At 44.0% G+C, this 12,984-nt stretch overlaps 1 protein-coding gene across 1 annotated transcript in view; it reads right to left on the reverse strand.

The window, feature by feature from the left end:
* Positions 1–12,984, reverse strand: part of fgf12a (fibroblast growth factor 12a) — a 171,231-nt gene that overhangs the window by 25,618 nt on the left and 132,629 nt on the right. Inside the window, exon 6 of the mRNA XM_068041596.1 lies at positions 594–792. Within this exon, the coding sequence (XP_067897697.1) occupies positions 594–792 (199 nt within the window). The remainder of the gene's footprint in view (positions 1–593; positions 793–12,984) is intronic.

Genomic DNA, 12,984 nt, shown 5'->3' on the forward strand with positions numbered 1-12,984 from the left:
TGAAAACACATCTCTTTATTTCTCCTTTAGTTCTTTTGCCAATTGTTTCAAATTTATGACCTCTGGTTAACACACTTACCAGAGGAAACAATTTCTCCCTCCGCGTTCCATCAAACGCCCTCATAATTCGAATTCTCTTATATCTCCACTCAACTTTCTATGTTCTAAGGAGAACAATCCCAGCTTTTCTAATCTCTACGTGTAACTGAAGTCCCACATTCCTGGTATTCCTATCTGTGCCCGTGGTCTAAATTTATAAGATTATGCTGTATAAGATTTTGGCAGGTGAAATGGGTTAAGAAAAATCAAAGTTTATCTGCTGAAAGTATTAAAGAAGTTTCTCGCTGTAAATTCTAGCCATGCTCTTGAAGATGTCAGTAAATGATAGATATCATACGATTAAACTTTGGCCTTTGAAAGGGAGTATTGTTTCCCTCCAGTACAATGTACAGGTAGAGTCTGGATTCACGGTGAATAGTTCTAAAGGCCATCTACAAGCTGCTGGCCATCGAGGTCAATTAATTCCATCTTCCCAACCAGGTTCCCGCTAACATCTCACACACTTCACCTTTACAAGTACAAGAAGAGGCTACCTTCGATTGGTTTGGGTAGAAAATGGGAAGATGGCTTTGTTTTCTTTACTCGGTTCCCCTTCATGACCTGCCCATCCTTGTTGAGTCCCAGGAACCAGGCTCTGCCAGACTCCTGCTGCCGGTATAGAGTTGAGGAATAGATGACGTAATAGTTCTCAAAGACAGACTCTTTGAACTTGCATTCTGCTGTGAAAAGTTCCTGTAACAAAAACAGACAATTAAAAAAAACATGATCGGCTTGCTTCAAAGTAACACAGGGTGTCACAGCAGCGGCATGAACTATTTCACCTGTGCATTTTCTGTTTTAGATGTATATTAGTAGATCAATGTCTAAACTTTAAGCTGAACCAAAGCATTGCTGCCTGTATGCTAACTTGCACCAAGTCCCGTTCAACCATCATCCACTGTTCGCAGAGCTACAATGGCTCCCAGTCTCACAACACCTTGATTTTATAATTCTCATCCTTGTGCACTGTTCTGAGGGATAAATAAAGTTTGAACACCTGAACTCCAGAGCCATCAATGAGTCCAGTTTCTTCTGCTCTTGATTGCTGCACAAGTTCCTTCCCTGTCGCTGGGTGAAAATCCTAGAACTCCCTTCCTAACAGCACTGTGGGTGTACCTACCCCACATGGACTGCAGCGGTTCAAGAAGGCAGCTCACCACCACCTTCTCAAGGGCAATTAGGGATGGGAAATGAATGCTGGCCTAGCCATCAACGCCTACATCCCATGAATGAATTTAAAAAAAACCTAGGACTTCCAGACCCAAACAGTACAGTCTTTGAAAGCAAAAACCAGGAATTTGGACCTCGATATTAAACCCCCCCACAAAGGGCAGGAGGAGTTTGGGGGGGTGGGGGGGGAAGTTAAACCCTAAAAAATGTGAAACACGACTCCAACCCGACCTGTCGCCATTTTTACCTTGCTGTAAATTGGCTGCTACGTTTCCCCACAACAGTGAGTGCATTTCAAAAGGTACGTCATTGGCAGTGAAGCACTTTGGGACATCCTGAAGGATGCTAAATAAATGCAAATTCTTTTATCTTGATCCATGTAAATCAATAACATTATAACGGTGGGGGGCGGGGGTGGGGGTTATTATTCAGCTGTTTGGACATAGGAGCCAGCTGGATTTTGAGTTGATGCTCTTAGAGATTGGCAAGTCTTCCCCAAACAGCTGCCACATTCTGTAATGTGCTGTCAAGTTGGATGAAAATCTATGAGTAAAAAAGGACCACTGTGAGGTTGTTGTTGCCTGGGCGGGGCATTTCAGCTATGAAGAGAGACTAGTAGACTAGGGTTGTTCTCATTAAAGCAGAGAAGGCTGAGGGGGGACCTGACTGAGGTGTACAAAATTATGAGGGGCATAGATAGGGTAGATAGGAAGAAACTTTTTCCCTTAGTGGAGGTGTCAATAACCAGGGGCATAGATTTAAGGTAAGGGGCATGAGGTTTGCAGTGGATTTGGAGAAATAAAATTTCACCCAGAGGGTGGTTGGAATCTGGAGCGCACTGCCTGAAGGGGTGGTAGAGGCAGGAACCTCACAACATTTAAGAAGTATTTAGATGAGCACTTGAAACGCCATTGCATACAAGGATGGGCCAAATGTTCAAAAATGGGATCAGAATAGATAGGTCTGATGGTTGGCATGGACACGGTGGGCCGAAGGGCCTGTTTCTGTGCTGTATAACTCTAAGACTGGAGCCCCAAAGACTGGGCAGAGAGCACTTGACATTACAAAATATCGCAGCCAGAGAGGCAAGTTAGGAAGACCAAGAGGATAGAGAGACGAAAGGCATGGTTGCTCTGCATTAACTAAAAAGTGTCGAGAGACACTTTCATGAAAGGTGGCAATGGATGGAGACGCTGCCAAGGCTTCTCGCTAAGGACTGCTGCAACTCATTCAAAGTGTAAAATTTCACAATCCCTGATACATCCTGTTGAAATAAAAAATAGCACTTGCTATTTTCATGTCAAAGTATCTGAATATTATTCGCACATGGATTACATTTTGAAGTGTTTAAGATGATTAAAGGAGTAGAAAGGGCTGATAGAGAGAAACTATTTCCTCTTGTTATGTAGAGCCTTGGTCAGACCCTATCTGGAGTAACTGTGTTCAGGTCTGGACACTGCGAGGTCCTTCAGGGGTGATGTCAGGAAGCACCTCTTCACACAAAGGGTGAGTCAATGTTCAGCCCAGACAGCTGCTCGATGTTAGGAGCAAGAGCAATCAGCCATAACTTCCATTCCTGATCACTTACCTGCATGGATACAGCTGCAAGAACACACAAGAAGCTTGACACTGTTGTAAGATGAGTGTAAGGGATATATCTGAAACAGCTGTCCATCACTAGGCAGGATGTGATGTACTGACTCATGTATTAGAACATAGAACAGTACAGCACAGTACAGGCCCTTCGGCCCACGATGTTGTGCCGAACCTTTAACCTACTCTAAGATCAAACTAACTACCTACCCTTCATTCTACTATCATCCATGTACCTATCCAAGAGTCGCTTAAATGCCCCTAATGTATCTGCTTCTACTACTACTCTATTCTCTAGACAGTTGTTGAAAGGAGCTACAGAGACAAGACGTGTTACCCTACCTTCCCAGTATTGCTGTATATAAGTTAGTTTCTTCATAAAAGAATTCACCTTTTAGATTTGTGTGATTGATGTGTTTGCGTCAAGAAAGAGGAAACACAATATGGCGGCAGCTGGTAATTGTTAAAGATCTGATTTCAAGTTTCTGCAGATTCTGCAAATCTAAACCTATCCGCTCGCTACTGAAACTCCGATGTGAAGGTTTGGAAGCTCGTCAGGATCATCTGCGATCCTTGCAGCAGTATCGAAGTCTATGCAAGTGACTCTGTGATATTGTTGACGTCAAACACACAGAAAGTCTGCACCGTCAGGACATAGCACCTCACGTCGACTGGCAGGCGTCAAGGCTCAATTCTACAGCTTTACTTTAAGGGAACGTGAATCTGAATCAAGTTGCGATAACCGTTTGCGCTGAAAGAAATCCGTCAAAAGCTGACTCCGAGAGGCGTGCGCAGGCAAAGCTGCATCGGGCGGGAGCACCATTATCGCTGAAGGGCCATCCGATCGGGAGTTTGGGTGGGGGAGTGCGATTGATCGATCTCAAGACAATCAAAGAAGCTAACAAGGCTTTGCAGGGTCCAACTGGAGGCTGCTCTGAAGATCGAAGGAGTGGAGACGGGCACTACTGAATGGACCTTCAGAGGGAGAGGGACACCATCTCAGAACTGAGAGCTCAAACTCAGCAACTCAGCACCCTGAAGAAGGAATTCCTTAAATTACAAGACATTGGACAAAAGACACTAGTATGAATGTCCAACAGCATAACGTAGCGTAGGAACTGCTGTCAAATTTGAGAAGTTCCAGACCAAGAAGTGCGGAACAATCACAATCCCATCGCCAGCAGGACACGTTTGAAGACACAACCCAAACCCAACATTCCCGCTGACAATCAAAACTCCCTCAGGACGATTGTGAAGTGTCAGTCTGGATTTTGTGCTCAAGTCTCTGGAATGTGCCTTCCTGCCCTGGACCTAATTTCGGCAGAGGTGGGAAGGTGGCAGGATCCGCCCCTACCATTGCAATTAGCCGAGCAGCGGATGGGTCTGTTGCTGCATGGGAAGCACAGCAAGAAAAATCATGTAGGTTGCTTACGAATCAAGGTGTGAGGGTGGAGCGTGGTGGGGGGGTACTTAGTGTTTGAACGAGGGACTCAGCATCGGGAAGGGGGAACCGCTGAGAGGCACCCACTGCCCTTGCTGCTGACCTCCCACAGAAGGTTCGCAGCGGCATTTTTGTTGGAGGTCGAGAACCCCTTTGCCCAGATAAAATCCCAGCCTACATCTCAAAGTGATTGACAGCCAGTGAAATACTTTTGAAGTGCAGTCACTGTTGTCCTGTAGGAAACACAGCAGCCATGTTGGTTGGGAGATAAATACTGGCAAGAACACTGAGGAGAATGCCCCAGCTCTTTGAAATAGTGCCAGGGTATCCCTGACATCCACCTGAGGAAGCAGGTAGGGCCTCGGTTTAACCTCTCATCGAAAGACGGTACCTCCGACAATACAGCACTCCCTCATTACTACAGTGAAGCATCAGCCTACATTTTGTGCTCAAGTCTCTGGGATGGGGCTTAAATCCAGAAGCTACTGGTTCAGATATGAGAGCTGACAACTAAATACTCCAGAAACCTATAACGTAACAAGGAGCCCACATCCTCAGCAGAAGGGTAGAAGTGTAAAAGACCCTTTATAAATTGATTGACAAAGGAACTTTAAGTCAGCTGTGGCACAATCAATTGCATTTGTGCTTCTTAGTTGGAAGTTTGTGAGTTCAAGTCCCACTCCAGAACACAAAAACTCTGAGCACAAAACCTAGGCTGATACTTTGCTGTAGCACTGAGGGAGTTCTGCACTGTTGGAGGTGCCAACTTTCAATTGAAGCACTGTCTGCCCTCTCAGATGGATGTAAAAGATCTCATGGTTTCTATTTGAGAGTGGGGGAGTTCTAGTTATCACTCGACCAACATTACTAAAACAGAGGATCTGCTTATCAGCATAATGCTGTTTGTGTGATCTTGCACTGTGAAAACTGCTGTGTTTCCCTATATTAGTATAGTGTCTGCACTTCAAATGTTGGCTGTGAAATGCTTGGGGACAACCTATGGTTGTAAAAGGTGCTACATAAATGCAAGTTTTCTTTTTCTCCCCAGGTAAGTGACAGTAAAACACTTATCACTGGGGGACCTGCAGCTCTCACTGTCTGCACCCTGGATCATCATTTCGAAATGAATTCATTATAAATAAATCAGTATTCAAACTTGCATTGGAAGCTAAAGAGAGAAAGACAGGAAACTAACTAAGTCTATCAGTAGGTCATCACTCATGAGCATTGCTTCCCAAGTGCAGTCAGTGTGTGTGAGAAAACTGCATATGAACATTGTAGCCCTGTATAAATCATCATGTATCCTTGAGACATGCTGATTGTGCAACAATGGCAACCACCATCGGGGCTCAACAGACCCTCACCTTGCTTGACCCCATTTTAATTCCGATGGAGCCAAAATTCAAGAATGCTCCTTCTGATTACGCCACTGGGGAAATGCCTGGAGTGATTTAGAGTTGGTCTGACAGGCTGCTGGTAAGTCAGTCAGGGATGGCTGCCCAATTTCAACCTCTCTGCACTAAGTGTCAGGTACAGTGTCGGTGAGTGGCATCAACCTGGGAAGGCAGTCAAGGTTTGAAAGCACAAACGGAAAACACCCAGCTACGACTCTGCATTTTTAACCTTCTATCTTCCTCTCTCATGCACAGCACTTAGCTATAGAAGAAAGACTTGCATTTCTATAGCACCTTTCACATCCTCAGGATGCCCCAAAGCACTTTACAGCCAATGACGTACTCTTGAACTGCAGTCACTGTTGTACTGTAGGAAATGCAACAGGTAATTTGTACACAGCAAGCTCCCACAAACAACAGTGTGTTAATGACCAACTAATCTTATTTTTAAGTGATGTTAGTTGAGGGATAAACACTTGTTCGATCACCAGGGAGAACTCACCTACTCTTCAAAATAGTGCCACGGGATCTTTTATAGCCACCTGAGAGGGGAAGACGGGCTTCGATTTAACATATTTAACAAGAGATATGGGGGAGATGGTGGCATAGTGGTCATGTCGCTGGACTAGTATCATGCTGGGCCCCCACCTGCCAAGAATGAGGCACATGAATTTTGTCACGTACATCGATTTTAAACTGTTACTGGAGTGAAGAAATGACTTGTTAAACAGATCAGCCATGGCTGGAAAAGACATTTACATACTAACAGACATCGAAATTGAGGAAGCACATTCTAGGGCCTGCTAAGGAGGATACAATCCACAAGGGGCAGGACTGGTTAGACCAGCTGGTCACATGACTACCTGGCTGTTCCAGGGTTTTCTTTTGAACTGGCCACAGAGAGTTTGAACTCTGAAAGACTGTTTGCTCCTGGACTGAGACGAGCTCTCCCGTCTGCTCCCATCTCTTTCTCACAAGCCTCTAAATCCACTGTAGACACATGAACCCCAAGAGAGAAAAATCTCCTACAGTGAACAAGGTTTAAGACGAATACTGGGCCCCAGTGAAAAGCAAGATCTACCTACAATGAAGGACTCTACAGTGAGCTCGAAGAACCACAATAAAAACTCTTCAGATATTGCCTCAAACTTTTCCACTTTATTCCTTCTGCTCTGTTCTGTCTCTATCTGCATGTGTGTATTGTGTATGCATGCTAGCGTGGGCATGTCGTGTATCCGTAGGCGTTAACCGTATCAGAGTTTAAGTTTAAGTTCAATAAAATTCAACTTTTTTTATTTAAACCTGAGAAAACCTGTTTGTGCTGGTTTCTTTGCCTTATAATTGGAAAGCAGTGAAAAATAATTCACCAAGGGGAAGCTAAAAACAGTGTGTTTAAAACTAAAACTCTGTTAGGGTAAGACCAGGTGAAGGCTGAAAGGGACCCCTAGACCTCTTTCTCACCTGGTCGTAACAAGAGTAATCCAGAGGCCTGGGCTAATGCCCTGGGGACACAGGTTCAAATCCTACCTCGGCAACTGGTGGAATTTAAATTCAATTAATTAAGATCCAGAATTGAAAGTTAGTCTCAGTAATGGTACCATGAAGCTATCATCGATTGTCACAAAAACCCATATGGTTCACTAATGTCCTTTAGGGAAGGAAATCTGCTGTCCTTAAATGGTCTGGCCTATATGTGACTCCAGACACACAGCAATGTGGTTGACTCTTGACTGCCCTCTGAAATGCCCTAGCAAGCCACTCAGTTCAAGGGCAATTAGGAATGGACGACAAATGCTGACCTTGCCCAACGACACCCACATCCCAAGAAAGAATTTTTTAAAATAGCTGACACCTCCGTCAGTGCAGCACTCCCTCAGTGCTTCACTGGGAGTGATATCTAGATTTTGCGCTCAAGACATGGGAGTGGGACTTCAATCCACATCCTTCTGCCTCAGAGGTGAAAGTGCTGTCCACTGAGCCACAGCCTGTGGCATTGAATTGTCATTCAGTGTAGTCATGGTATTGTGTAATCGTGTAGATGCAGACTTACACTGTGTTTTAATTTGTACTCAGAAATGATTCATTTTGGAAAGGTCGTGAACAAAGAAAGTCTGGCCAATCCTCGTTTAATATCCAACAAAGTGCATCAAGCCATTTATGCAAATTACCAGCCATTAACTTGGCTGAAGGACGTGCAGCATTTTTACTTTTAAAAGTGTGTCGCTGAGGAATAATTAATACACCCTCCGATACTCTGTTTATTCTATGACAGAACCAGAAACAAATTAAACACTCAAACAGTTGTGCACAACAAACTCCCACAAGCAGCAATGTGATAATGACCAGATGACCTGTTTTTTAGTGATGAATGGTATTGGTTGAGGGATAAATATAAATTCTGGAGAACTTCCCTGCTCTTCATCAGGACTTTTTTTTAGACGGGTCCTTGATTTAATGTCTCATCTCAAAGTCAGCTCCCCTCGTACTGCATTGGGAGTGTCAGCATGAATGATGTGCTCAAGTCTCTGGAATGGGACTTGACCACACAACCTTCTACAGAGTGCCCTACCTGTGACCCCAGCATGCTTACACTCAATAAGCATCGCTCCTACTTTTCAACAAGTTACACAGGTTCAAATCCACTTCTACTGTTGCACAATAGCAAATGTGGAGAAAGAAACCGTAGGTCACATCACAGTCAGATGGGTCACAAGCCGTCATGTACAGAGAGATGTTATGGAGCAGCGGGTCCCCAACATGGCAGAAAGATAGCAGAGTGTGGAGAAGGAAGGGGGAGAGAGCATGGGTGAGGAGATAAAAGGTTATGAAAAGGCTTTTGAAGGAAAGGGGGTGTGACAGTGAGCAAAACATGGCTCTGGGAGGAAGTTTCAATTGCACAGGGGTAATGATAGAAGAACCAGCCTTGAACTGTGAAGCAGAAGACCAGTAGGAATCCAGAATGAGAGGACCAAAGGGTGTCAGCCACAGCTTAGCGTTAGCATGCTCACATGTTAGCATTAATTGCCCATCCCTAATTGCCCTTGAACTAAGGACATCATGAACCAGATGGGTTACAACAATAGATGGGGCGGCACAGTGGCGCAGTGGTTAGCACCGCAGCCTCACAGCTTCAGGGACCCGGGTTCGATTCTGGGTACTGCCTGTGTGGAGTTTGCAAGTCCTCCCTGTGACCGCGTGGGTTTTCGTCGGGTGCTCCGGTTTCCTCCCACAGCCAAAGACTTGCAGGTTAATCGGTAAATTGGTCATTATAAATTGCCCCTGGTGTAGGTAGTTGGTAGGGATATGGGATTGTTGCAGGGTTAGTATAAATGGGTGGTTGTTGGTCGGCACAGACTCGGTGGGCCGAAGGACCTGTTTCAGTGCTGTATCTCTTAAAAGAAAAATAGACAATGGCTTCATGGTCACCATTAGACTCTGGATTTTAATTCCAGATTTATTAATTGAATTCAAATTTCACCATCTGCCATGGTGGGATTCGAACCCGTGGCCCCAGATCATTAGCCTGGGTTTCTGGATGACTAGAACAGTGACATTACCACTACGCCATCGCCTCCCCTACGACGTTTAATAGATCTTCTATAATTGCAGCACAACAAGCTGATCCAGGGTTACATAGAATAGCACAGTCAGCTCTGACAGAAGCTGAGGCAAAAGGAGTTTCAGAAGGTTATTATGTTGAAGACGAGGTTCTGATGAGGAAATGGAGACTGCCTCATAGACCTGCGGACGAAGACTGGACATTTGTTCGACAGGTAGTGGTTTCAGCTAAATATTACCGGGAATTATTAAGGTTAGCACATGACATTCCTCTGGCAGGACATATGGAGATTCGGAAGACCAAATCATATATAAGTCAACATTATTACTGGTCAGACCCCAAAAAGGATGTGAAGCAATTTTGTAGGACATGCCATATCTGCCAAATGGTGGTAAAACTGCAACCCACCATAAAACCGGCAGCCCTAATTCCCATACCAGTTACTGAGGAACCATTTAGTAGGGTATCAGTAGACTGCATAGGACCCTTGGCAAAAACAAAAGCGGGATATCAATATATACTCACTATCATGGATATGGCTACTCGATTTCCAGAAGCCATTTCCTTGAGGACAATTACTGCTAAAGTAGTAGTAGAAAAGTTAACACAATTCTTTACAAGGTATGGATTACCAATTGAAGTTCAATCGGATCAAGGCTCTAATTTTATGACTAAGATATTTCAAGAAGTCATGGGTAATTTGGGTATCAAACAGCTAGGGTTTTCGGCGTGTCACCCACAGACACAGGGGGCTTCAGAAAAATACTATCAAACTCTCAAAACAATAATTAGAGCATACTGTAATAAATATCCCATGATTGGGATAAAGGGTTTTTCTTTCTTTCACAAGATGGAAAGGTGAATATCTAGCATTAGAAATCACACGAACTAATTGACACATCCAGGCATCTGTACACTCCTGAAGTCAATCAAAGGGTAATTGCAGCAGCTTATGAATTTCTGGCTCCAGGTCAGAAGAAATCAGCACGACATACTGGGTTTCCTTCTTTATAAGGCTGTGCTTTGCATCTGTTTTGCAAGTGTGATGTGTGGAATGGGATGTCGTTAGTGAAGTAAGCAGATGGTAGATATGACAAATGGATGAATGGATAAATGGGCAGATGGATAGATAGACAGATGGAGGTTAGAGAAATGCAGTGAAAGTGAGGGCTCCCAGCCATCTTCATACATCAACTATGGTCTCAAACTCCCAATACTGATCTTTGTGCCATTTCATTAGACAGCTGAGTGCTAGTGTATGCCACAGGAATGGCTCCAGCCCCTGCTCATTGCTGAAGGGGCCAGCCAGGTCAACCCTACTTATTTAGCTGCAAAGAATCACAAGAAATCTTGGCACTCACCAAAATTCCGAGCAACAAATATTCGCCAACATGTACTCTCGAATAGTCTGCTGAAAGCTGGCCCAGTGTTTCAAAATATTAATGAGGAAAAAGAAAATCAACGCACCAGCAATCTTTCGACATAAAAACTATCTGAAGTGTTTTCTGCTTACTGAGGTTGGGAGGTGAGTAAAACATCACCCATGTGATGTTTTCATTGGCACAAGGCAATTCAATAGCGAATGCACATTCTAAATTAGTTGCAGGTTATTCTGTTCGAGTTATCAAAGTGAAGACTTCCTTCCTATCAATCTTGGCTGGAATTGGACGCAGGTCCCACAGGTGAAAGGTCAGTGTCTAATCCATTCACCATCCAATGCAGCTCAGCTGGAATACACAAGGTACTTGACAACAACTACTTGTATTTGGGGAGATGGTAGCATAGTGCCAATATGACTCTACTAATAATCCAGAGGCCCATGGAGGGAATTCTGGAGCTTCTGGGTGAGGCAGCTGAAGACATGGCCACAATGGTGGGGTGAAGGAAGTGAAGGATGTACAGGAGGCCAGAGCTGAAAATATGCAGAATTCTCAGAGGGATGGAGAGCTGCAGATGAACACCATCAAGACAGAACAATCCAACTAACTGGGCCTCTGCCAATGGGTTCAGTATCCACCACCCCCACTTCAACACTGATACACTGTGGCTATAGTATACACTACCTGTGGGAAGCATGCAACAACTCGCTAATGCTGACTGCACACTCCCAGCTCTGCGACCTCTACAACAGATAGGATTAATGCAACAATGTTACGACAACAGGATGCATTGCAGCAACTGGCCAAGGCTTCTTCAGCACCACCTCTCAAACCCAAGACCTCCAGCACCTAAAAGGGAAGGGCAGAAAACGCATGGGAAAACCATCACCTCCAAGAACACCACTCCCCCCAAGCCACACACCATCCCGACCTGGAACCATATCGCCGATCCTTCACTGTCGTTGAGTCAAAATCCTGGAACTCCCTCCCTAACAGCACTGTGGACGTTCCTACAGCAGTGGTTCAAGAAGACTCACCACCACCTGTCCAGGGCAACTAAAACTGAGCATTAAAAACCATCAGTTGTCCACATCCCAACAAGAAGTAAAAAGTAAAGTTTTTGTAATACCACTTTGTTATCCTTGACTGATTTTTCAGCAATTTTCAGTCATTGTTACGTTTTCAGCCCTGCTATCTTTAATCCTCTTAGCTTCCACATTATCCATAAGTGCTTGCCTGAGCTGTTATGTGCTAAATCTTTCCATTCATCTTCCTTTCTAGCGAGAGCAGAATTCATGTACATTTCCCTTCAAGCAGGCTGCAAAATTTCGATTTTATTGCATCTTTTATTTTAAGCACGTCTTGCCTCTTTACCCTTCCTGGGGTTTGGAATTCAGAAACCTTTCGACATGGAGTTGAAATTGAAACCTGAAGACACAATGTTAGACCCACGCCAACTTAGTACCCAGGTCTAGATGATCGATAACCAGTAAACTGTAAAAATCATAAGCAATAGTAGCTGTGTCATGCAGACCACCCACCTGCCAAGAATGAGGCACATTAATTTTGTCATATGAACATTGATTTTAAACTGTTGCTGGAGCGAGGAAATGATTTGTTAAACAGATCAGCTGTGGCTGGAAAAAACATTTGCACACTAACAGACAGTGCTTGGAGGGACAAAGGAAATATTCCCTGTACCAATTTAACCCACAATGGACTTTGAGCATTATTGTGTTTATGAAGAGACATTCCAGAGTCGGCTAAGACAAGAGAATCCACAAACAGACGTGGCCAGACCAGCTAGTCACAGGACTAACCTGCTTGGCAACCTGGTTTTTTTTGAATTGTACAAAGAGTTTTGAACTGAGAAAGATTGTTTGCTCCAGGACTGAGAAGACCTCTCCTGTCTGCTTCCGTCTCTTTCTCACAAGCCTCTGGACCCACTGAGGACACATAAACTTCAAGAGAGAAAAGTCTCCTACATCAAACAAAATTTAAGAATACTGGGCCCCAATGAAAAGCAAGATCTACCTACAAACAAGGATTTTACAACAAGTTCAAAGAACAGTAACCAAAACCATCTTCAGATATTGCTGCAAATTTTTCCACTTTATTTCTTCTGCTCTTTTCTGTCTCTATCTGCATGTGTGTATCACGTATGCATGCTAGCGTGGATGCATCGCATATCCGTACTCATTACTGAATTAGTGTAAGTTTAACAAAGTTCAACCTCTTTTCTTTAAACCTAAGAAAACCTGTTTGGCTACTTTCTTTGTCTTATAATTGGAAGTTAGTGAACAAGGATTCACTAAGTGGGAGCTAAAAAAAACCCAGTGTGTTTAAAAG

Source organism: Heterodontus francisci, chromosome 11 (assembly GCF_036365525.1).
Source record: "Heterodontus francisci isolate sHetFra1 chromosome 11, sHetFra1.hap1, whole genome shotgun sequence".
Classification (NCBI taxonomy): Eukaryota; Metazoa; Chordata; class Chondrichthyes; order Heterodontiformes; family Heterodontidae; genus Heterodontus; species Heterodontus francisci.